Below are 26361 nucleotides of genomic sequence, written 5' to 3'. Positions count from 1 at the left end.
CAATATTCACTAGATGTGATATTCGCCATAACATTTTGCCCAAACCATGATATTTTATGCTGTGTTTATTATGGGAAACTCAATAGGAGTTTGTGTGGATTAAAAGATTTGACAGGAGTCAGGACGGCATTTTATATAAATTTATATGTGGTCATCTCCAGAAATAAGCAGCTACAGAACGCACGGGAAGCTGCTGATCCGCAGGCGATACATCATATGTGTGATAGTAAAGAAATCAATAAGGACTAATCATAACGACCTTCTCTACAAATTTTAGTTGATTGTTGGTTATTTTCATGTAATTTTCCCACTTTTACTGAACAGTGATATTGAGTATAATCCTTCCAGCTGAGCTCCGCACTGAGACACTAAGGGCTCATGCAGACGTCTGTGCAAACTGGTCTGAGCACGGACCGCTAATGCACGGACTGACCGCGGATCTCGCAATCTGAGCGTCACAGCTTCAAGTATTTCTATGCTTGGGTCAGGAGAGCTTCGGCCAGTCAGTGCATTGCGATCTGATCTCAGACCCATTTGCAATGAAGTCTGTAAGATCCTTAACTGTATGTGCACACATTAAGTATTTGCTCCATTTTTGTTGCGTTTTGTCTGCACGGATTTTGACACAAAAGCTAAAGGATTTCCTAGTGCTAAAGTGAATATTCTGAAGCCTCATGCACACGTTGCTTATTGTTTCAAATCTGCAGCAGCTCAATTCTTTCAGAGTTTTAGCAGCGTTTTTCACCTATTTTAACAAATGGAGGAAATACACAAAAAACACATGCAAAAAATGTCAAAAAGCCATGTAATTTATGCTGCATTTTTCCTGCCATCACAGTATTTGCAGAATCTTCATGCAGGTCATGTGATCACATGGTGACCACTACCCACGCATTTATCTTTTCTCAAGGGGGTTACTATTTCAGTAACCATGACTGTCTGTATAATGATCCTGTATTGGCGGAATGTAATATTTTGTTCCACAGGAGTGAAACTTCTATCACAGTTAATGATGATGATTCTACAGCTCCTGTCACATAGTTTAATGACAGCTCAGCCTCATGGACAGTTTACTTATCTACCTTATTTAGAAGAATTTAAACAATAATCATAATATACTCTTAGCAGGCAAATCTCTAGCTGCCCATGTGATGCTGTCCTGATGTATTATAGGTTTGATAGAAGATTAAATGGGGGATGATGGCTAGGAAACAAGATGGCATCTGAAGGGATAAAATATCGGTCACCTTGTTTTATGATGTGGTAAGAACTATAGTTTGTCAACGTTTTATCCCCTCCTGTAAACAGCCATGTGCCAGTCATTAGCATAGGGAACAGGCAGAAAGACAAGTGATTTCTAAAGCAAAATGACAATAAGTACTATCATTGTTATATTATAATGTTTGTTGTTTGAACGTCGCCAGCTCACTAGGTCATGAATCAGCAGTCATTTTTATTAATTGATCTTTACATGACAAAGAACCTAAGATAGCATTTAGACGTCATAGATAAAATTCAAAATAACCTGCTAAGCAAGTTTGCAAGAAAAGTTTCATGAGTTTACTGTAAAGTGTTATTATGGTGTCAGCTACTCCACTTCCGACAGAGAATCAGAGAATTATTCCCTGTTTCCTGGGTGTAAATTCTTACGTGGACTCCACCTATTTCCTTTGGTATGACAATGATGTAAGGATACAGGTGATATATATGGACCAAATAAAAATCTCTGGACAGAACTAGAGACACTAGACAGCAAAACAGGACCTTGAAAATCACAGCGCAGACGACTCAAGAGTCCTCACAATGCTTTCCGCACTCGTCAATGTAAGTGAGACACATGAGAGTGTTCAATTCATTTTCTTAAAACTTCCTTTGTTCTTCTCCCGCATTTTCACGCATACGTATTTAGATAGATAGACTTATTCACATTTTCATTCTCTAACATTGAAATCCACCTGTGTATATGCTATAAATATATTATATTTAAAACAGCATGGTATAATTAGCATTGTTTCCTATAATATTATTTTATGCATGCCGCAATTTCGTTTCAGCAGGATATCGCATTTTTCCCACATTTATTCACTACATTTTTCTTCTGAATTTATTTTGGAAATTCATGTTAGTATTTTAAACATTTTATTCAAACTATTCAATGTTTATTTTGTTAAAATAATTTCATCTAAGTGTATACAAATACATTGCATTTTTTTTGTATATTTCCATCACCTGCATTTTACAAGTGGTGTGAAGATGGAGCACCCTCTATTGGTTGGATCAAGTATTACACTCAAATTCAGCTTTCTAGAGAACAAATTAACTAGTCTCGTGCTTTTCATATATCATCACTGTCATTTTACTGAATAATCGCTTACTTTTTACAAATATTTTTTATATAATAAATATAAACAATTTAATACTAATAATTATTGCAATCTATAAGTTAATATAATAATAATGAAAAATATATAATGACAATTGTTATATTACATATATTTGTATACATTTCCACTCTTAAATTAAAATGTAAAAATATATGATACTAATGAAACTACATACTGATTGTATAAGCTAGGTGTTCTCTCTTGTAGATGCAGCTCACCCTGATATTTCCTTATAACACATTGTTTTCATAGCACATCCAGAATAGTATCTAAGGATTATTGTTATTTCCATTCTGTAGTTTAAGAGGATCTGCCAGCTTTCCTGATCAGTTTTAGTAAATACTTGTATTTCTCATGATTTATTTATTCCTTAGAATTCCGATTTGTACAGTTCATCTGATATATATATATCTATTATTATTATTATTGATGTAAATGTAGGAAGAAACTCAAAACTGTTCAAAAAGCTTTTTTTTTGCTCTAATTCTGGCATAAAACTGCTTATAATATCACAACATTTTTGCAGAACTTAAATTTGCTAGAAAAAAGTTGCAATTTTTGGTATTTTTTAGGCTGGTTTCACACTTGCGTTTCAAAACGCATGGTGAAAAAACGCATGTAAATGCGTGCAAACGCTGCGTTTTTTTGACGCATGCGTTTTTGCATGTGGTGAAAAAACGCGGCGTTTTGATGCGTTTAAATGCGTTTTTTCATGCGTTTGCGTTTTTTAAACGCATGCTGAGAAATGTGTGACAGCTGCCAATCATCAAAATAAAGTAAAAAACCCACTATAAACAGAAATAGTTAGGGTTAGGGATCATAACCCTAACGGGATCCTAACCCTAAAGGGATTAGGGTTAGGGTTAGGATCCCTTTAGGGTTAGGGGTAGGGTTAGGATCCCTTTAGGGTTAGGGGTAGGGTTAGGATCCCTTTAGGGTTAGGGATAGGGTTAGGGATAGGGTTAGGATCCCTTTAGGGTTAGGGTTCGGATCCCTTTATCACCTTTATGGTGGGGGGTGGCATATTAGTGTGTTGTTTTTTTTTAATAAAAACGCATGCGTTTTTAACGCAAACAAATGCATGTGCTTAAAAACGCATGCGTTTACATAGACATCAAAAGTTTTTGTTGCAGCGAAAAAAACGCATGCGGTTTTTTGCGCCAAAAAAACGCCGCAAAAATTACTACATGTTGCATTTCTGCAAATGAACGCATGCAGAAAAAAAACGCATGCGTTCATAAACGCGACCAAACGTGTATACAAAAAAACGCATGCGTTTTTAATGTTAAAGATAGGGGAAAAAACGCATGCTTTTTTTGCGGTAAAAACGCTGCAGATGAAAACGCAAGTGTGAAACCAGCCTAAGTCAGTCCCACAAAAATCTGCAAACTTTTTTTTATAAGTAGGTGGAGCTTAGTATGAATGGGTGTGGCCAAGCAGCCTGACATTCATCATTTTTTTTTATGCTCTAGAGGTAGTGTACATTACAATAGAAATGTGACACGAGGACACTTCCGGCGGTGGCACATGGCGGCTGAAAAATATCACTAATTCGTTAAAGAGGCGCACACCTGCTAATGAATTCAGTGCATCGTACTCCCTTCATTAAGACAAGTGTACAAACACCAATCTTAGAAGATACATGCTTCCCGATCCACGAGCGGCATGAAGCACGGAAATCAGTAAATGGTGACAGTACATGTACATTTTGGTCAAAAAAGCATAAAAGCCAGCCCACTAAGTGAAGGTGTACCCAAAGGGTAAATATATGAATGTCGCGTGCTCTCCACAAATATTCTAGTCACAATGTTTTCTCTTTCTTCTAGAACACTGAGAAAGTTCATAAACTATCAAGACGTATTCACAAGTCTGCTGTGAAAGGTAAATAGTCCTCATGTTACCCCCAAAGTTGTATCTTTGCCTCCATGTGCCCTTGTATCATGCGGCCAGAATGATAGTAATGCAGACAGCGACTTTCTGAGACGTCGTATCACACACAGATTAAACCAATGTAAGAAGAAAGTAAGAATCCCACTGACCAGCAGAGGATCGGCGCACTGCTAATAATGTTACATAGTTACATAGTTATTAAGGTTGAAGGAAGACTATATGTCCACCTAGTTCAACCCATAGCCTAACCTAACATGTTGATCCAGAGGAAGGCAAAAAAAACCCATGTGCAAAGAGTAAGCTCCACATTGGGGAAAAAAATTCCTTCCCGACTCCACATACGGCAATCAGACTAGTTCCCTGGATCAACGCCCTATCAAGGAATCTAGTGTATATACCCTGTAACATTATACTTTTCCAGAAAGGTATCCAGTCCCCTCTTAAATTTAAGTAATGAATCACTCATTACAACATCATACGGCAGAGAGTTCCATAGTCTCACTGCTCTTACAGTAAAGAATCCGCGTCTGTTATTATGCTTAAACCTTTTTTCCTCCAACCGCAGAGGATGCCCCCTTGTCCCTGTTTCAGGTCTATGATTAAAAAGATCATCAGAAAGGTCTTTGTACTGTCCCCTCATATATTTATACATTAAAATAAGATCACCCCTTAGTCTTCGTTTTTCCAAACTAAATAGCCCCAAGTGTAATAACCTATCTTGGTATTGCAGACCCCCCAGTCCTCTAATAACCTTGGTCGCTCTTCTCTGCACCCGCTCCAGTTCAGCTATGTCTTTCTTAAACACCGGAGACCAGAACTGTGCACAGTATTCTAAGTGTGGTCGAACTAGTGACTTGTATAGAGGTAAAATTATGTTCTCCTCATGAGCATCTATGCCTCTTTTAATGCATCCCATTATTTTATTTGCCTTTGTAGCAGCTGCCTGACACTGGCCACTGAATTTAAGTTTGTCATCCACCCATACACCCAGGTCTTTTTCATTGACGGTTTTGCCCAGAGTTTTAGAATTAAGCACATAATTATACATCTTATTACTTCTACCCAAGTGCATGACCTTACATTTATCCCCATTAAAGCTCATTTGCCATTTATCAGCCCAAGCTTCTAGTTTACATAAATCATCCTGTAATATAAAATTGTCCTCCTCTGTATTGATTACCCTGCAGAGTTTAGTGTCATCTGCAAATATTGAAATTCTACTCTGAATGCCCCCTACAAGGTCATTAATAAATATGTTAAAAAGAAGAGGGCCCAATACTGACCCCTGTGGTACCCCACTGCTAACCGCTACCCAGTCCGAGTGTGCTCCATTAATAACCACCCTTTGTTTCCTATCCCTGAGCCAGCTCTCAACCCACTTGCACATATTTTCCCCTATCCCCATTATTCTCATTTTATGTATCAACCTTTTGTGTGGCACCGTATCAAAAGCTTTTGAAAAGTCCATATACACTACATCCACTGGGTTCCCTTGGTCCAATCTGGAACTTACCTCTTCATAGAAACTGATCAAATTAGTCTGACATGAACGGTCCCTAGTAAACCCGTGCTGATACTGGGTCATGAGGTTATTCCTCTTCAGATACTCCAGTATAGCATCCCTTAGAATGCCCTCCAGTATTTTACCCACAGTAGAGGTTAAGCTTACTGGCCTATAATTTCCGAGTTCAGTTTTTGTCCCCTTTTTGAATATTGGCACCACATATGCTATACGCCAGTCCTGTGGCACAGACCCTGTTATTATGGAGTCTTTAAAGATTAAAAATAATGGTCTATCAATGACTGTACTTAATTCCTGCAGTACTCGAGGGTGTATCCCATCCGGGCCCGGAGATTTGTCAATTTTAGTGATTTTTAGACGCCGCCGCACTTCCTGCTGGGTTAAGCAGGTGACATTTAATTGGGAATTTTTATCACTAGACATTTTGTCTGCCATGGGATTTTCTTGTGTAAATACTGATGAAAAAAAGTCATTTAGCATATTGGCTTTTTCCTCATCCTCATCCACCATCTCACCCAGACTATTTTTAAGGGGGCCAACACTATCATTTTTTAGTTTCTTACTATTTATGTAGTTAAAGAATATTTTAGGATTATTTTTACTCTCTCTGGCAATGAGTCTCTCTGTCTCAATCTTTGCTGCCTTGATTTGCTTTTTACAGAATTTATTTAATTTTCTGTATTTATTTAATGCCTCCTCACTACCTACTTCCTTTAATTCTCTAAATGCTTTCTTTTTGTCACTTATTGCGCCCCTTACAGCTCTATTTAGCCATATTGGTTTCCTCCTATTTCTAGTATGTTTATTCCCATACGGTATATACTGTGCACAGGTCCTATCCAGGATGCTAATAAACGTCTCCCATTTTCTTTGTGTATTTTTGTGTCTCAGGATATCGTCCCAGTTAATTGCACCAAGATCCTCTCTCATCCGTTGGAAATTTGCCCTCCTGAAGTTTAGTGTCCTTGTAACCCCTCTACTACACATCTTTTTAAAGGATACTTGAAAACTTATTATTTTGTGATCGCTATTTCCCAAGTGACCCCCAACCCTTATATTTGATATGCGGTCTGGCCTGTTGGTTAATATTAGGTCTAGCAGTGCCCCCCTTCTTGTTGGGTCCTGAACCAGTTGTGAAAGGTAATTGTCTCTCATAATTGTCAAAAACTGATTACCTTTGCTGGAACTGCAGGTTTCTATTCCCCAATCTATTTCAGGGTAGTTGAAGTCCCCCATAATAATGACTTCTCCTTGAGTCGCAGCTTCATCTATTTGCTTTACGAGGATATTCTCCATTGCTTCCATTATTTTTGGAGATTTATAACAAACCCCTATCAGTAATTTATTATTTTTTCCCCCTCCCCTTATCTCCACCCACAGGGATTCTACATTTTCATTAAATTCACCTATATTATCGCGCAGGATGGGTTTTAAGGATGATTTTACATATAGACACACCCCTCCCCCTCGCTTATCTGTACGGTCATTTCTGAACAGGCTGTAGCCCTGCAAGTTAACAGCCCAGTCATGGCTCTCATCCAGCCATGTCTCAGATATCCCCACCATGTCATAATTATGCTCCAACAACATTAGTTCTAATTCGTCCATTTTGTTGGCGAGGCTTCTGGCATTAGTATACATGCACTTTATGTTCCTCTCTGTACTTCTATTTCTTAAATTATTAACTGTTCTGACCCCACCCCCCATGCCACCGCCACCCCCAACTTCCTTATTTTGTGCCCAGGACTCTGTCTGCACTATCTTCCCCCCCCTATAAAATGAATACCCTCCCCCCCAATTCCTAGTTTAAACACTCCTCCAACCTTCTAGCCATTCTCTCCCCCAGCACAGCTGCACCCTCCCCATTGAGGTGCAGCCCGTCCCTAGCGTAGAGCCTGTAGCCAACTGAGAAGTCGGCCCAGTTCTGCAGGAACCCAAACCCCTCTTTCCTACACCAATTCTTGAGCCACTTATTAACCTCCCTAATCTCCCGTTGCCTCTCTGGCGTGGCACGTGGTACCGGCAGTATTTCGGAAAATACCACGTTGGAGGTCCTTGCTTTCAGCTTGCAGCCTAATTCCCTGAAATCATCTTTAAGGACCTTCCACCTACCTCTAACTTTGTCATTAGTGCCAATGTGCACCATGACCGCTGGGTCCTCACCAGCCCCTCCCAATAATCTGTCCACCCGATCAGCGATGTGTCGGACTCGAGCGCCAGGTAGGCAGCACACCGTTCGACGATCCCTGTCTTTGTGACAGATTGCCCTATCTGTTCCCCTAATAATTGAGTCTCCCACTACCAGCACCTGTCTGGCCTGCCCTGCTCTCCTATTTCCCTCCTTACTGGAGCAGTCACTCCTCCGGCTTTCAGAGGACATGCCTGGCTGCAGCAGTGCTACCCCTGTACTGGCACCCCCCTCATCTGCCAACTTAGCAAACTTATTGGGGTGTTCCAGATCAGGACTAGCCTCCCTGGCACTCTTCCCTCTACCCCGCTTCCTAACTGTCACCCAGCTTGCTACTTCATTGTCCTGCAGCTCCATCCTACCATCCCCCCCTCATCTGTCCCATTGAGCGTCTGCTCCGTGAGCAGAAGACTCCTCTCCATATTGTCTATGGATCTCAGTGTTGCCAGCTGCACATTTAGAGTCAGAATCTGGGTTTCCAAATGCACAACGTGCTCACATCTCGCACAGCAGTATGCACCCTCGATCGGCTGCTCAAGGACTGCATACATGTGGCAAGATGTGCACTGGATGGCATTAACAATCGTGGAGCACATTTCCTAATGGGGATTGCACCAGACAGAACAGTTCAATTAAAAAAAAAATAAATAAATAAATACAAAGTATTAATAAAAATCAGACAGCAATTCCTCCCCTGGAAACTCCCTGAATCCAAAGTCACTGAATCACAAGTCACACTTACCGCCGTCCACACTTACACTCAGCTCACACTCAGCTCGCTCACACTCGCTCTGCTGAAGATTTATAGTGTGTGTATAGTTATAGTGTATAGTGAAGTATAAATGTGATACGTTTACTTCCAGTGATTATTGGAAACCAGTTGGAAGACTCAGTAACCGGCAGTTTTGCATCATTTATCGATGGGATCCGCCCGGAGCATCTGTCGGATGTTGTCCGTCACAGAAGTAAACGCATGATACTGGACAACATTGGTGTGGGACTGGTTGGAAGCAACACACACGTCTTCAAGATTGTGGTGAAATACTGCCAGGTAAAGCAACAACCGCGTCCTATGGGATTGTAGAGGAACACGTAGAAGGAGCAAAGGCTAAACACAAATACAGCAGATTGTGACCGCAATAGACCTAGACCTTTCTACAAGAACAATATATTCTTGTAATATACTTTCCAAATTATACTGAAATAGATGCTCCCCAGACACAGGTGTAAGGTAGTGTTATATTGTAAATGTTGGAAGTATTGAAGAACATGTATCAGGTCTGTCATTCTTCATTAGACAAGTGATCTGGTAATCTTTTTTTATGTGACAGAGCTTGTACCTATAATTGTATATTTATCATAGAAATATTGTAATGGTTACATGATTCTGTGCATTATTCCATATTGTAGGACCTGCACTTCTCATCCTTTGGAAATTCTGCCTTTTGTTCTGTCTACGGCCAAAAAGGTTTAAAGCTTTCACCGACCCTGGCCGCCTATGCTAATGGCGTTGCTGTAAGTATATATTAAAATGCGACAAAGTAATCGGAAATCTAAGATAATAATCAGTATTTTAACTAATAATCAATTATTAAAGTGGTTGTCTGATTTTGTAATAAAAGTCTGCAGTCACTATGTGACTGCAGAGGACTGAATCCTAACAGTCTACACACTTCACACTGTCAGGATTTTCCGATGTTGTGAGTAAATGCAGGCAGGCATGTGACCACGAGTATGTGATTTGCATAAATGTGGTCACATGCCAACTCGACTTACTTGGCCTTGCGCAGTTCACTTTTATAAAATGAAGTCAAGCACATCTAGTCGGAATGTGGCTGGAAGTATAAAAATTGCATATCTGCAATCATTGACGGCCTGCTTTTACTAGTAACATCGGAGAATCCTGACAGCATGCAGTGTGAGCGCTGTAAGGATTCAGAAGTGACTGCAGACTGTTAAGGGGAGAACCCTTTTAATCACAGCACAACATAAAGCTTATATACTGTAGCTAATCTGCCCATTCTCCCAGGTACACTCTATGGACTTTGATGATACATGGCACCCTGCCACCCACCCATCGGGCGCTGTGCTTCCTGCCATCCTGGCGCTGTCTCAGATGCTTTCAAATGACAGAAGAATCAGTGGTGAAGATCTCCTGACAGCTTTCAATGTGGGGATTGAAATTCAAGGAAGACTGATGAGCTTCTCCAGTGAAGCAAAGAATATTCCTAAAAAGTGAGTAGTTAGCCCTATTGGTTAAGAAAATTATGTTACATTGCTTAATATATTGGAAGTAATTCATGAACTGCTGTTTTCTTACTGCAGGTTTCATCCACCCTCTGTCGTTGGCACCATGGGAAGTGCAGCAGCTTCAGCCAAACTTCTTGCACTAGACAAAGATCAATGTACCCATGCCCTGGCGATCGCAGCCTCTCTTGCTGGTGCTCCGATGGCAAATGCTGCCACTCTAGCTAAGCCATTACACATCGGCAATGCTACTAGATTAGGTCTGGAAGCCGCCATTCTGGCTGCTAGTGGTATGGAGGCCAACTCTCTCATACTTGATGATGTCCCCGGATGCTCTGGTTTTAGTGCTTTTTATGGTGATTACCAGCCTAAAGCTCTTGCTTCACCTGGAAAGCAGTACGAGTTTCTTCTTGAGAAGCAAGACATTGCTTTCAAGTCTTTCCCAGCCCATCTCGGAATGCACTGGATAGCGGATGCTGCCGTCTCGGTAAGGGGCAGGTTTGAAGAGCAGTATGGATCATTCGACCCATCTGCCATTCAGACTATTGTTCTTAAAATTCCAGTCTCCAAATACATCAATAGACCCTACCCTGACTCTGAACATCAGGCTCGTCACTCCTTCCAGTACAATGCCTGTACGGCACTACTGGATGGAGAAGTCAACATTAAGTCTTTCCATGACGACAAAATGTTTCGTAAGGAAATCCATAATCTCCTGAGCAAAGTGGTAGTGGAGCACCCGCAGGACAATGAAGCCAACTTTGATAAGATGTATGGAGAAGTGGCCCTCCTGCTCAAAAATGGAGATGTGATCATAGGAAAATGTGACACTTTTTATGGGCACTGGAGGAAACCTTTGAGCCGAGAATCTCTGCTGAAGAAATTCTTGTCCAATGCTGGAGACATCCTACAGAAAGACCAAATTCAAGCTGTGATACAGATGGTAGAAAATCTAGAAAGTGTCACAGATAGCTCACAGCTTCCACTACTGCTCCAATAAAGGCAAAACATGCTTATTATTTGCAATATTTTGTAGCTGAGAATAATGGAAAAAATGTCAATTCAGATGTTTACGAAGAGTCTTATAATCCGCCCAATGCAAAATGGTGGTTGAAAGCCTCAACAAATGAGAGTGTATAGTGTATATTCAATAAGTCTTAGTTTGGTGTGAATATTTATGTATATTTATCTCGTGTAAGGTTATTGTCTAAGCGTATTCATCATTGTGGGGATAGCCGTCAGACTCGGATTACAAGGCAACGTCTGTCAAACAAAGATATGCAAGTGAATCATGTGCGCTGGGTGCACATATCCTGAGTCAATGGAGACTGCGGAACACCACTTGGATCTTTCTCATGTTGGATCAAGCACAAGGATGTGGCTTCTGGAAGAAAAAAAAAATCACGGTTGGGCCTTATTTGTGCAGTTACTAAGCATACAGGTGTTTTCTGGTTAACAGAATTCGATAAATGATTCATCAGTTTATGTTCAGCCTGGAAAAGTTCATGATCTCTGCTGATTTATGTGCCCAATCACAAGGTTCTCCTTTAGCAAATTTACAACGATGATTATTTTTTTATTTATGTACATTATTTGTGAATTGTTAAATAAACTTTTCGTCATAAAATACAACTTGCATTCTTTATGGCAATCCTTTAGAAAGTATTTTTTGCATCATAAAAGTTTAATTATGTGCAATGGGCCCCACATAGTGCTCCATACAGTATAATGAGCACAACCTAGTGCTCCATACAGTATACAGGTCCTTCTCAAAAAATTAGCATATAGTGTTAAATTTCATTATTTACCATAATGTAATGATTACAATTAAACTTTCATATATTATAGATTCATTATCCACCAACTGAAATTTGTCAGGTCTTTTATTGTTTTAATACTGATGATTTTGGCATACAACTCCTGATAACCCAAAAAACCTGTCTCAATAAATTAGCATATTTCACCCATCCAATCAAATAAAAGTGTTTTTTAATAACAAACAAAAAAACCATCAAATAATAATGTTCAGTTATGCACTCAATACTTGGTCGGGAATCCTTTGGCAGAAATGACTGCTTCAATGCGGCGTGGCATGGAGGCAATCAGCCTGTGACACTGCTGAGATGTTATGGAGGCCCAGGATGCTTCAATAGCGGCCTTAAGCTCATCCAGAGTGTTGGGTCTTGCGTCTCTCAACTTTCTCTTCACAATATCCCACAGATTCTCTATGGGGTTCAGGTCAGGAGAGTTGGCAGGCCAATTGAGCACAGTAATACCATGGTCAGTAAACCATTTACCAGTGGTTTTGGCACTGTGAGCAGGTGCCAGGTCGTGCTGAAAAATGAAATCTTCATCTCCATAAAGCATTTCAGCCGATGGAAGCATGAAGTGCTCCAAAATCTCCTGATAGCTAGCTGCATTGACCCTGCCCTTGATGAAACACAGTGGACCAACACCAGCAGCTGACATGGCACCCCACACCATCACTGACTGTGGGTACTTGACACTGGACTTCAGGCATTTTGGCATTTCCTTCTCCCCAGTCTTCCTCCAGACTCTGGCACCTTGATTTCCGAATGACATGCAAAATTTGCTTTCATCAGAAAAAAGTACTTGGGACCACTTAGCAACAGTCCAGTGCTGCTTCTCTGTAGCCCATTTCGGCACCTGTAGCCCATTTCCTGCACACGCCTGTGCACGGTGGCTCTGGATGTTTCCACACCAGACTCAGTCCACTGCTTCCTCAGGTTCCCCAAGGTCTGGAATCGGTCCTTCTCCACAATCTTCCTCAGGGTCCGGTCTCCTCTTCTCGTTGTACAGCGTTTTCTGCCACATTGTTTCCTTCCAACCGACTTACCATTGACGTGCCTTGATACAGCACTCTGGGAACAGCCTATTTGTTGAGAAATTTCTTTCTGGGTCTTACCCTCTTGCTTGAGGGTGTCAATGATGGCCTTCTTGACATCTGTCAGGTCGCTAGTCTTACCCATGATGGGGGTTTTGAGTAATGAACCAGGCAGGGAGTTTATAAAAGCCTCAGGTATCTTTTGCATATGTTTAGAGTTAATTAGTTGATTCAGAAGATTAGGGTAATAGGTCGTTTAGAGAACCTTTTCTTGATATGCTAATTTATTGAGACAGGTTTTTTGGGTTATCAGGAGTTGTATGCCAAAATCATCAGTATTAAAACAATAAAAGACGTGACAAATTTCAGTTGGTGGATAATGAATCTATAATATATGAAAGTTTAATTGTAATCATTACATTATGGTAAATAATGAAATTTAACACTATATGCTAATTTTTTGAGAAGGACCTGTAATGGGCCCCACATAGCGCTCCATACAGTATAATGGGCCCCACATACCGCTCCATACAGTATAATGGGCCCCACATAGCGCTCCATACACTATAATGGGCCCCACATAGCACTCGATACAGTATAATGGGCGCCACATAGTACTCCATACAGTATAATGGCCCCATATAGTGCTCCATACAGTATAATGGCCCCACATAGTACTCCAGAAAGTATAATGGGCCCCACATAATACTCCATACAGTATAATGGCCCCATATAGTGCTCCATATAGTATAAAGGTCCCACATAGCGCTCCATACAGTATTATGGCCCCACACAGTGCTCCATACAGTATAATGGCCCCACACAGTGCTTCGTACAGTGTAATGGGTCCCATATAGCGTTCTGTACAGTATAATGGGCCCCATATAGCGCTACATACAGTATAATGGGCCCCACATAGCGCTCCATACAGTATAATGGGTCCCACATAGCACTCGATACAGTATAATGGGCGCCACATAGTACTCCATACAGTATAATGGCCCCATATAGTGCTCCATACAGTATAATGGCCCCAAATAGTACTCCACACACTATAATGGGCCCCACATAATACTCCATACAGTATAATGGCCCCATATAGTGCTCCATACAGTATAATGGCCCCACATAATACTCCATACAATATAATGGCCCCATATAGTGCTCCATATAGTATAAAGGTCCCACATAGTGCTCCATACAGTATTATGGCCCCAAACAGTGCTCCATACAGTATAATGGCCCCACACAGTGCTTCGTACAGTGTAATGGGTCCCATATAGCATTCTGTACAGTATAATGGGCCCCACATAGCGCTCCATACAATATAATGGGCCCCACATAGCGCTCCATACAGTATATTGGGCCTCACACAGCACTCCATACAGTATGAAGGGCCCCATATAACACTCAATACAGTATAATGGGTCCCACATAGCACTCCATGCAGAATAATGAGCCCCACACTGAGCTCCATACAGTATATTGGGTCACACATAGTCCTACATACAGTGTAATGGGCCCAACATAGTGCTGTATGGAGTATAAAAGTGGCCCTGCACTGTCTTCCACACAGAGTCCTCTACAGTGCTCCATACACTATAATAAGCCCCACATAGTGCACCATAAAGTGTAATGGCCACATATCATGCTCCATCTATCTATATATATAATTGTCTAAGGGTTTTTCAGTCTGTCTGTCTGTCTGTCTGTCCTGGAAATCCCGCGTCTCATTGGTCGAGTGTTGTGAATTCCGCTCTTGGGCTCCATCCGGTGGTTGTAAGTGGCACTTTTGTGAGTTCTGCTCTTGGGCTCCCTCCGGTGGTTTTAAGTGGTATGGCTGCTCCTTGGATTTAGCAGTCTGCAGCTGCTTCCACTGATTGTATTTCTGCTCTGCTATTTATGCCTGGCTCTTCCCTTCAGCCAGTGCCACTTGTCAATGGTTCCTGGTTGGATTCACATCTCTCTTGGATTTCCCTGATATCCTGACCAGTTCAGCAAAGTTAAGTCCTTGCTTGCTCTTTTCTGTCCACAGGTTGTGGACTTATTCGTTCTGTGCTTTCTATGTTTTGTCCAGCTTGTCAGTATGGATTATTTCAGTTAAGCTGGAAGCTCTGGGAAGCAGATTTACCCTCCACACCTTTAGTCAGGTGTGGAGATTTTTGTAAACTCTGTGTGGATTTTTTTGTAGTTTTTTTATACTGACCGCACAGTATTCTATCCTGTCCTATCTATCTAGCTAGACTGGCCTCCTGTGCTACATCCTGGTTTCATTCTGTGTATGTCTTTTCCCTCTCCACTCACAGTCATTACTTGTGGGGGGCTATCTATCCTTTGGGGATTTTCTCTGAGGCAAGATAGTTTTCCTGTTTCTGTCTTTAGGGGTAGTTAGTTCTCAGGCTGTGACGAGGTGCCTAGGGAGTGACAGGAGCATCCCACGGCTACTTCTAGTGTTGTGTTGAGCTTAGGGACTGTGGTCAGTACAGGTACCACCTCCTTCAGAGCTCGTCCCATGTTGCTCCTAAACCACCAGTTCATAACAGTACAAGTGGCCAAAAATGAATTAAATGCATCTCAAAAGAAGGAAAAAAAATTCTGAGCCATTTGTTTTTCTGTGCTCTGTTTTGTCTTTTTTTTCCTCTTGATCTCTGGGTGGTTCAGGATTTATGCTGACATGGATGTTCAGGGTTTGTTTTTCGTGTGGATCAACTTGCTGCAAGAGTACAGAGTATCCAAGATTATGTTGTCCAGACTCCGGCTTTGGAGCCTAGAAATCCTATTCCTGATTTGTTTTTTGGGGACAGATCCAAGTTTGAACTTTAAAAATAACTGCAAATTGTTTTTTGCTTTGAAACCCCGTTCTTCTGGTGATCCCATTCAAGTTAAAATCATCATATCCTTGCTGCGTGGTGACCCTCAGGACTGGGCATTCGCACTTGAATCAGGGGATCCGGCATTGCTGAATGTAGACGCATTTTTTCAAGCGCTCGGATTATTGTATGACGAACCTAATTCTGTGGATCATGCAGAAAAAACCCTGTTGGCCCTGTGTCAAGGTCAGGAAGCGAAATTATACAAAAGTATTCTAATAAGCATCATTGGTGGCGCAAGAAAATGCTATAATTCAAATGATGGTATATATCCCTCAACATACACCCACCATCCATGGACAATATGGATAACTGCCAATACTATAATAGAACAACCAAAGAAAATTGCAGTCGCTGAATCCAATAAAAATATCTTTATTACAAATCAATCTAAAATTACATACAAAAAAAACAAACAAATAGTGCAAATGGGACTAGCAGATGACAAAATACATGCCACAGGCAACATAAAAAAGCAGTCACCCAAGGTACGGTGACCCCGGCAATGGTCCAGAACCAACCAGCTGGCGTAGCAGAGCACACACCGCCACATGCCAACCACCCACTGCTCATAAAGTTATCAGCAGTGCTGCCATAGAAGGCTAAGTAGTATCACAGGTAGTGTACAGGAATGTAATAGAAGACATGTGGACACAGTAGTCCACTGTGCATATTACCTGCTGCAGTGGGTCCAGACCAGCACGGGGGACACCGAGACACCCCGACGCGCGTTTCGGTAGATGTACCTTCCTCAGGGGGTGCATGGTGTCATATGGGCAAAGACCGGTTATTTATAATGGATCTGTGCTGCTTCTGTGACCAGCATCTCTACTGGTCACAGAAGGTGCAAAAAGTGTCAGAGAACCTCCAAAAGCAGATGAGTGGAAGCATGTGACCAAAAGAAGCAAGAAGACCATGGAGAAATCACCAACCACACAACTGAAGAACCGATATCAAATCTTTGTAGAGGATGAAGAAGGCACACCTAAGAATGAAGCAATACCAGCAAGCAAAAAAGAAAAGGGCACACAGCAACAAGTGACAGCAAAAAGTGCAGCCAAGAAGCAACGAAGAGTGGTGGTGGTGGGAGACTCACTACTGAGAGGCACAGAAGCAGCCATCTGCAGACCGGACATAACTGCAAGAGAAGTATGCTGCCTTCCAGGTGCGATGATCAAGGATGTGACCGATAGGATACCAAAGCTCTTCAGCTCCAAGGACGTCCACCCATTTCTTCTGATACATGTTGGCACCAATGACACGGCAAGGAAGGACCTACCGACAATCTGCAAGGACTTTGAAGAGTTGGGGAAGAAAGTAAAGGAACTGGATGCACAGGTAGTTTTTTCTTCTATCCTTCCAGTAGACGGGCATGGCACCAGGAGATGGAACAGGATCCTTGATGCAAACAACTGGCTAAGACGATGGTGCAGACAACAAGGATTTGGATTCCTGGACCACGGTGTGAATTACTGGTATGATGGACTCCTCGCCAGAGACGGACTACACCTCAACAAACCTGGGAAACACACATTCGCCAGAAGACTCGCTACACTCATCAGGAGGGCGTTAAACTAGAAGAAGAGGGGACGGGAAGAAAAACATTAGACTCGAACAAAGACGACCCAGGAAAACATACTCAGAAGGGAGGTAAGAACATTTCTAAAACAATCCACAGTGAGGAGAGTGGAACAAAACAAAATCCTCTGAACTGCATGCTCGCAAACGCCAGAAGCCTGACAAACAAGATGGAAGAACTAGAAGCAGAAATATCTACAGGTAACTTTGACATAGTGGGAATAACCGAGACATGGTTAGATGAAAGCTATGACTGGGCAGTTAACTTACAGGGTTACAGTCTGTTTAGAAAGGATCGTAAAAATCGGAGAGGAGGAGGGGTTTGTCTCTATGTAAAGTCTTGTCTAAAGTCCACTTTAAGGGAGGATATTAGCGAAGGGAATGAGGATGTCGAGTCCATATGGGTTGAAATTAATGGAGGGAAAAATGGTAACAAAATTCTCATTGGGGTCTGTTACAAACCCCCAAATATAACAGAAAGCATGGAAAGTCTACTTCTAAAGCAGATAGATGAAGCTGCAACCCATAATGAGGTCCTGGTTATGGGGGACTTTAACTACCCGGATATTAACTGGGAAACAGAAACCTGTGAAACCCATAAAGGCAACAGGTTTCTGCTAATAACCAAGAAAAATTATCTTTCACAATTGGTGCAGAATCCAACCAGAGGAGCAGCACTTTTAGACCTAATACTATCTAATAGACCTGACAGAATAACAAATCTGCAGGTGGTCGGGCATCTAGGAAATAGCGACCACAATATTGTGCAGTTTCACCTGTCTTTCACTAGGGGGACTTGTCAGGGAGTCACAAAAACACTGAACTTTAGGAAGGCAAAGTTTGAACAGCTTAGAGATGCCCTTAATCTGGTAGACTGGGACAATATCCTCAGAAATGAGAATACAGATAATAAATGGGAAATGTTTAAGAACATCCTAAATAGGCAGTGTAAGCAGTTTATACCTTGTGGGAATAAAAGGACTAGAAATAGGAAAAACCCAATGTGGCTAAACAAAGAAGTAAGACAGGCAATTAACAGTAAAAAGAAAGCATTTGCACTACTAAAGCAGGATGGCACCATTGAAGCTCTAAAAAACTATAGGGAGAAAAATACTTTATCTAAAAAACTAATTAAAGCTGCCAAAAAGGAAACAGAGAAGCACATTGCTAAGGAGAGTAAAACTAATCCCAAACTGTTCTTCAACTATATCAATAGTAAAAGAATAAAAACTGAAAATGTAGGCCCCTTAAAAAATAGTGAGGAAAGAATGGTTGTAGATGACGAGGAAAAAGCTAACATATTAAACACCTTCTTCTCCACGGTATTCACGGTGGAAAATGAAATGCTAGGTGAAATCCCAAGAAACAATGAAAACCCTATATTAAGGGTCACCAATCTAACCCAAGAAGAGGTGCGAAACCGGCTAAATAAGATTAAAATAGATAAATCTCCGGGTCCGGATGGCATACACCCACGAGTACTAAGAGAACTAAGTAATGTAATAGATAAACCATTATTTCTTATTTTTAGTGACTCTATAGTGACAGGGTCTGTTCCGCAGGATTGGCGCATAGCAAATGTGGTGCCAATATTCAAAAAGGGCTCTAAAAGTGAACCTGGAAATTATAGGCCAGTAAGTCTAACCTCTATTGTTGGTAAAATATTTGAAGGGTTTCTGAGGGATGTTATTCTGGATTATCTCAATGAGAATAACTGTTTAACTCCATATCAGCATGGGTTTATGAGAAATCGCTCCTGTCAAACCAATCTAATCAGTTTTTATGAAGAGGTAAGCTATAGGCTGGACCACGGTGAGTCATTGGACGTGGTATATCTCGATTTTTCCAAAGCGTTTGATACCGTGCCGCACAAGAGGTTGGTACACAAAATGAGAATGCTTGGTCTGGGGGAAAATGTGTGTAAATGGGTTAGTAACTGGCTTAGTGATAGAAAGCAGAGGGTGGTTATAAATGGTATAGTCTCTAACTGGGTCGCTGTGACCAGTGGGGTACCGCAGGGGTCAGTATTGGGACCTGTTCTCTTCAACATATTCATTAATGATCTGGTAGAAGGTTTACACAGTAAAATATCAATATTTGCAGATGATACAAAACTATGTAAAGCAGTTAATACAAGAGAAGATAGTATTCTGCTACAGATGGATCTGGATAAGTTGGAAACTTGGGCTGAAAGGTGGCAGATGAGGTTTAACAATGATAAATGTAAGGTTATACACATGGGAAGAGGGAATCAATATCACCATTACACACTGAACGGGAAACCACTGGGTAAATCTGACAGGGAGAAGGACTTGGGGATCCTAGTTAATGATAAACTTACCTGGAGCAGCCAGTGCCAGGCAGCAGCTGCCAAGGCAAACAGGATCATGGGGTGCATTAAAAGAGGTCTGGATACACATGATGAGAGCATTATACTGCCTCTGTACAAATCCCTAGTTAGACCGCACATGGAGTACTGTGTCCAGTTTTGGGCACCGGTGCTCAGGAAGGATATAATGGAACTAGAGAGAGTACAAAGGAGGGCAACAAAATTAATAAAGGGGATGGGAGAACTACAATACCCAGATAGATTAGCGAAATTAGGATTATTTAGTCTAGAAAAAAGACGACTGAGGGGCGATCTAATAACCATGTATAAGTATATAAGGGGACAATACAAATATCTCGCTGAGGATCTGTTTATACCAAGGAAGGTGACGGGCACAAGGGGGCATTCTTTGCGTCTGGAGGAGAGAAGGTTTTTCCACCAACATAGAAGAGGATTCTTTACTGTTAGGGCAGTGAGAATCTGGAATTGCTTGCCTGAGGAGGTGGTGATGGCGAACTCAGTCGAGGGGTTCAAGAGAGGCCTGGATGTCTTCCTGGAGCAGAACAATATTGTATCATACAATTATTAGGTTCTGTAGAAGGACGTAGATCTGGGTATTTATTATAATGGAATATAGGCTGAACTGGATGGACAAATGTCTTTTTTCGGCCTTACTAACTATGTTACTATGTTACTATGTTACTATGACCGCAGCAATCATCGCGCCATGGAGCGCAGCCTCCGTCCGCCCCCAGCGTCTAACCAGCAGAACCGGAAGTACGCGGGGCCCCACTATTGGCCGGGGCGGCAGGAGGAGAGCGGCGCATGCGCACGTACATAAGGAATATGCGGCGGCCATTAGTAAAGTGGGCAGAGAAGAGGGCAGGAACATGTAAAAACCAGACGGACGCCAGAATAGGTACAGAGGCGCAAATATGACCGCCAGAGTGAACGGCACACCACAGATCAAGGACAGTCCAAGGTACATGGAAACCAATAAGTACACCGCCTATATCTAAACATATACATATTGCTGAGGAGTGGCCTAATAGAAAAGCAAAAACCTCCTCTTGCTAGTGAACTTATACAGAAAAGAAGAAATAGGCCCTAATTACTGAAGTACATATACCATGCTAGTTGCACTGCCCACAATCCAACCCGAGCCATATAATATAAAATAAACGTAATGTTATTCATAAAACACCTAGTGGTCAGATATGATAATGGCAACATGGTCACAACAGGCAAAAGCAGGGGCATGTGAAAACAAGACAAAACATAAGTACAACATAATATGGACATCCAAATTAATTATGCCACAAAGGTACAAGTTCCTGTAGAATTTTTCATGTCCGCTTGTGGTGCCGCACTTCTTTCTTCATACTGCCGATGTAATACGAACCACCAATATTCAAGATATAAATATATGAGACTACGGATCCTAAATAACAGAGAATAAAAGAAGTGTTAAAATCAAATAAGAAAACATGATGTGGAAAGGCAAGACAAGGCACAGCAGTGCGACGACTACAGATAAGGGGCATAACTAATATTCTCGTTCAAGCCGAATGGGCACACTGTATTTAATAACCAAATCCAGCGTGTCTCTAATTGGCCGAGGCGCTTAAATAACTTCCCCCCGCGGATATTGACATTCAATATGTCAATACCACGGACCCTAAGGAGCGAGCTATTACTTTGATGTAGGGCTAAGAAATGCCTAGGGATGGTCTTCAATAAAGATGTATCATTCTGGGTAGCAGCTGCCTCGATCCCTAGGACATGCTCCCTAATTCTGACCTTCAGCTGCCTGGTGGTCATCCCGACATAAATCAATCCGCACGGGCAGGTAGCGTAATAAATTACATATCGGGAGGTACATGTAATGCGTCTCCTGATAGTATACTCTTTGGACCCATTAGAGTTCAGAAATTTGTCACATCTGTCCATATTCGGGCATGCGACGCAACGGCCACATGGTGCAGAGCCCCCCGGGGCCGGTATGTGGTCTAGGAAAGTTCTAACACCCTGCCCATCATAGTGACTCTTAGTTAGGAGGTCTCTAAGATTCCTCGCCCGCCTAAAAGTGAGAAGAGGTCTCTTTGGAAGAAATTTTCCAATGATGGGGTCGGTTTGCAAGATAGGCCAAGCTTTGGTCAGTGCCGATCTTACTCTGTCAGCCTGGGGGTTATAGGTTGTAATAAACCGAAGTTGGTCACCACCATTAGTCCTTTCCTCAAAGGAAACCCTGGGGTTTATATAGTAGACGATTACGCGTGGAGTGTTTAGCCCTATGATAAGCTTTTTTTATATTGCGTCTACTATAGCCCTGTTCAATAAATCGGGTGGTCAGTTCCATAGCACGTTTCTCAAAATCGGAGTCTGTTGAGCAGATCCTCCGTAAACGGAGGAACTGGCCAACCGGTATAGAAGACACCATATGTCGGGGGTGGCAAGATGATGTATGCAACACCATATTGGTGGATGTAGCTTTACGATAGATGTCAGTATGTATAGCCCCAGACTCATCCCTACCGACCATTACGTCAAGGAAACTAATACTGGACTTATCCCAGACACACGTGAGTCTAATGTTCAGGTCATTGCTACTGAGAAGCTCGATGAACTGTCCCAGGTCGATGGCCTCACCCTGCCAGACAAAAAGGATGTCATCGCTGTACCGCACCCAAAAGGGGATACGGTCCATCGATGACAGCCTGTCTGACAGGAAGAGGTCCCTCTCCCACAGCCCCAGGAACAGATTAGCATAGGGCGGCGCAAAGGCCGCACCCATGGCTGTCCCCTGGAGCTGCAGGTAGAAGGACCCCTTAAACACAAAAAAATTGTGTGAGAGGGTTAACTCCAGTAGTCTCAGCAGGAGTCCCCTAAGTCCAATAGACATAGTAGATGTTTCTAAAAAGAACTTAACCGAAGCAATACCATCCTTGTGTCTAATGCTAGTGTACAGGGACTCAACATCTGCTGAGACAAGTAGAGATTCACCCTCGAAATGGAGGCCATCGACCCGACGGAGCAGCTCACCAGTATCTCTGAGATAGGACGGAAGAACCGTCACAAGGGGCTGGAGGTGGAAATCAATCCATGAGTTGACGTGCTCAAGATAGTTTCCCCTCCCTGAAACTATAGGGCGGCCGGGTGGTGACTTCAGGTCCTTATGGATTTTCGGGAGGAGGTAGAATGTGGCTATGGTGGGGTCATTTATGAGAAGGGAGGAAGCAAGTTCCTTTGTGATAATATCATTATCCAAGGCTTCCTTAATAATGGATACCAACTGACCCGAATAGGCACTCAGCGGATTGTACGTCAATTTTTTATAGCAGGTGGAATTATTGAGTTGCCTAAAAGCCTCCTTCTCATAAAGCCCCACCGGCCACAGAACCACATTCCCTCCCTTATCGGCAGGTTTTATTACCACATCAGGGAGTTTTTTAAGGTGTTCCAAACGTTCACGCTCACTCCTCGAAAGATTATCCGAACGAGAAAATCTCGGGATCTGATATAGGTCCTGAGTCACCACCCGGACGAAAAGATCGATGGACGGACAAATAGCTAGAGGGGGAAACTTGGTGGACCGTGAGTGAATAGAGGGAGGGATCTTACCCCCCTCATGGACATGTTCCACCGCCAGCTCCTCCAGTATCCTCAGCGTAGCTTGTTCTTTTTCTGTAGGAAAAAGAGAATTACTCTCATTATTAAAATAATAGCGTCTCAGCAGCAACGACCTTGCAAATAAATTCAAATCTTTCACAACAGTGAATCTATCAAACTCAGGTGTGGGTGAGAATGAAAGCCCTCTACCAAGAAGAGAAAGATCAGTAGGGGAGAGTAAATGATGGCTCAAATTGATTACCCATTTGTTAGTATTTTCGGGCTCTATTTGATGTCTGAAGTGTCTCCTATATGGATGATAGGTGTGATCCCTCAACCGACTAGACCCAGAGGCAGCTGAAGCATCAGATAGCCCACTCGCAGAGGATATAGAGGTATTGGACGGAGCACGTATCAAAGTGGTTTTTCTCCATAAGTAGACCCTATTAGTCTGGTAGTCCTTAAGGTCCCTGTTGTGTTTAGACAGCTGATTTTCTTGGATCTTTTTGGCCAGAGTGTCCAGGGATTTTTCTAATTCAATATCAAGTTGTTGTAGCTTCTCCTTAGGGCATTCTGCCTTAATAGTGGTCTGCAATTCATCAATCCTCCTATCCAGTTCCTCAATATTGGCCGTATTGTGGTCAATTAGAAGTTGCATCAAAGTAAAGGAGCACAACAGAGAATAAAAGAAGTGTTAAAATCAAATAAGAAAACATGATGCGGAAAGGCAAGACAAGGCACAGCAGTGCGACGACTACAGATAAGGGGCATAACTATTATTCTCGTTCAAGCCGAATGGGCACACTGTATTTAATAACCAAATCCAACGTGTCTCTAATTGGCCGAGGCGCTTAAACAAATTCCCCCCCCGGATATTGACATTCAATATGTCAATACCGCGGACCCTAAGGAGCGAGCTATTACTTTGATGTAGGGCTAAGAAATGCCTAGGGATGGTCTTCAATAAAGATGTATCATTCTGGGTAGCAGCTGCCTCGATCTCTAGGACATGCTCCCTAATTCTGACCTTCAGCTGCCCCGTGGTCATCCCGACATAAATCAATCCGCACGGGCAGGTAGCGTAATAAATTACATATCGGGAGGTGCATGTAATGCGTCTCCTGATAGTATACTCTTTGGACCCATTAGAGTTCAGAAATTTGTCACATCTGTCCATATTCGGGCATGCGACGCAACGGCCACATGGTGCAGAGCCCCCCGGGGCCGGTATGTCGTCTAGGAAAGTTCTAAGACCCTGCCCATCATAGTGACTCTTAGTTAGGAGGTCTCTAAGATTCCTCGCCCGCCTAAAAGTGAGAAGAGGTCTCTTTGGAAGAAATTTTCCAATGATGGGGTCGGTTTGCAAGATAGGCCAAGCTTTGGTCAGTGCCGATCTTACTCTGTCAGCCTGGGTCAGGAAGCGGCAGAATTATACTGCCAGAAATTTAGGTAATGGTCTGTGCTCACTAAAAGGAATGAGGATGCTCTGGCTGCTATTTTCAGAAAAGGTCTTTTTGAGGCTCTTAAAGATGTTATGGTGGGCTTCCCTACGCCTACTGGTTTGAGCGAATCTATGTCTCTAGCCATTCAGATTGATCGGCGTCGGCGCGAGCGCAAAGCTGTGCACCATATGGCAGTGTCCACTGAGCAGAGTCCTGAGCCTATGCAATGTGATAGGATTTTGACTAGAACAGAACGGCAGGAATTCAGACGTCAGAATAGGCTGTGTTTTTACTGTGGTGATTCTGCTCATGTTATTTCTGATTGCCCTAAACGTACTAGGAGGGTCGCTAGGTCTGTTACCATCAGTACTGTATAGCCTAAATTTCTTTTATCTGTGACCCTGATTTGCTCATTGTCGTCCTTTTCTGTCATGGCATTTGTGGATTCAGGCGCTGCCCTGAACTTAATGGACTTAGAATTCGCCAGGCGCTGTGGTTTTTCCTTGCAGCCTTTGCAGAGCCCTATTCCTTTGAGGGGCATTGATTCTACACCATTGGCCAAGGATAAACCTCAGTACTGGACGCAGATGACCATGTACATGGCTCCAGCACATCAGGAAGATTGCCGTTTTCTGGTGTTGCATAACCTGCATGATGTTGTTGTACTGGGTTTTCCATGGTTACAGGAACATAATCCGGTGCTGGATTGGAAAACTATGTCTGTGACTAGTTGGGGTTGTCAAGGGGAACATAGTGACGTTCCCTTGATGTCAATTTCCTCTTCCCCCTCTTCTGAGGTCCCTGAGTTTTTGTCGGATTTCCAGGATGTATTTGATGAGCCCAAGTCCAGTTCCCTTCCTCCACATAGGGACTGTGATTGTGCTATTAACTTGATTCCAGGTTGTATGTTCCCTAAGGGCCGACTTTTCAATCTGTCTGTGCCAGAGCATGCTGCCATGCGGAGCTATATTAAGGAATCTTTGGAGAAGGGGCATATTCGGCCGTCTTGGTCACCATTGGGAGCGGGTTTCTTTTTTGTTGCTAAGAAGGAAGGCTCCTTGAGATTCTGTATAGATTATTGTCTTCTTAATAAGACCACGGTCAAATTCCAATACCCCTTGCCTTTGCTTTCTGATTTGTTTGCTAAGATTAAGGGGGCTAGTTGGTTTACTAAGATTGACCTCTGAGGGGCATATAATCTTGTTCGTATTAAACAGGGTGACGAATGGAAAACTGCATTTAATACGCCCGAAGGCCATTTTGAATACCTCGTGATGCCATTCGGGCTCTCTAATGCTCCATCTGTGTTCCAATCTTTCATGCATGATATTTTCCGCAATTATCTTGATAAATTCATGGTTGTATATTTGGATGATATTTTGATTTTTTCCGATGATTGGGAGTCTCATGTGAAGCAGGTCAGGATGGTATTCCAGATCCTTCGTGATAATGCTTTA

At 42.3% G+C, this 26361-nt stretch overlaps 1 protein-coding gene across 1 annotated transcript; it reads left to right on the top strand.

The window, feature by feature from the left end:
- Positions 1-1717: 1717 nt before the first annotated feature.
- Positions 1718-11863, top strand: LOC138662104 (cis-aconitate decarboxylase-like). Its single transcript, XM_069747245.1, has 6 exons — positions 1718-1824; positions 4211-4265; positions 8848-9035; positions 9395-9499; positions 10014-10219; positions 10310-11863. Exons 1-6 carry the CDS (start codon positions 1804-1806, stop codon positions 11229-11231), a joined length of 1497 nt encoding a protein of 498 aa, XP_069603346.1. The 5' UTR covers positions 1718-1803; the 3' UTR covers positions 11232-11863.
- The last annotated feature ends 14498 nt before the right edge of the window (positions 11864-26361 follow it).

The sequence above is a fragment of the Ranitomeya imitator genome, chromosome 2 (genome assembly GCF_032444005.1).
Source record: "Ranitomeya imitator isolate aRanImi1 chromosome 2, aRanImi1.pri, whole genome shotgun sequence".
NCBI classification, from domain to species: domain Eukaryota; kingdom Metazoa; phylum Chordata; class Amphibia; order Anura; family Dendrobatidae; genus Ranitomeya; species Ranitomeya imitator.
The sequence above is the reverse complement of the archived record's forward strand: the minus strand, read 5'-3'. Positions and strand labels throughout refer to the sequence as shown.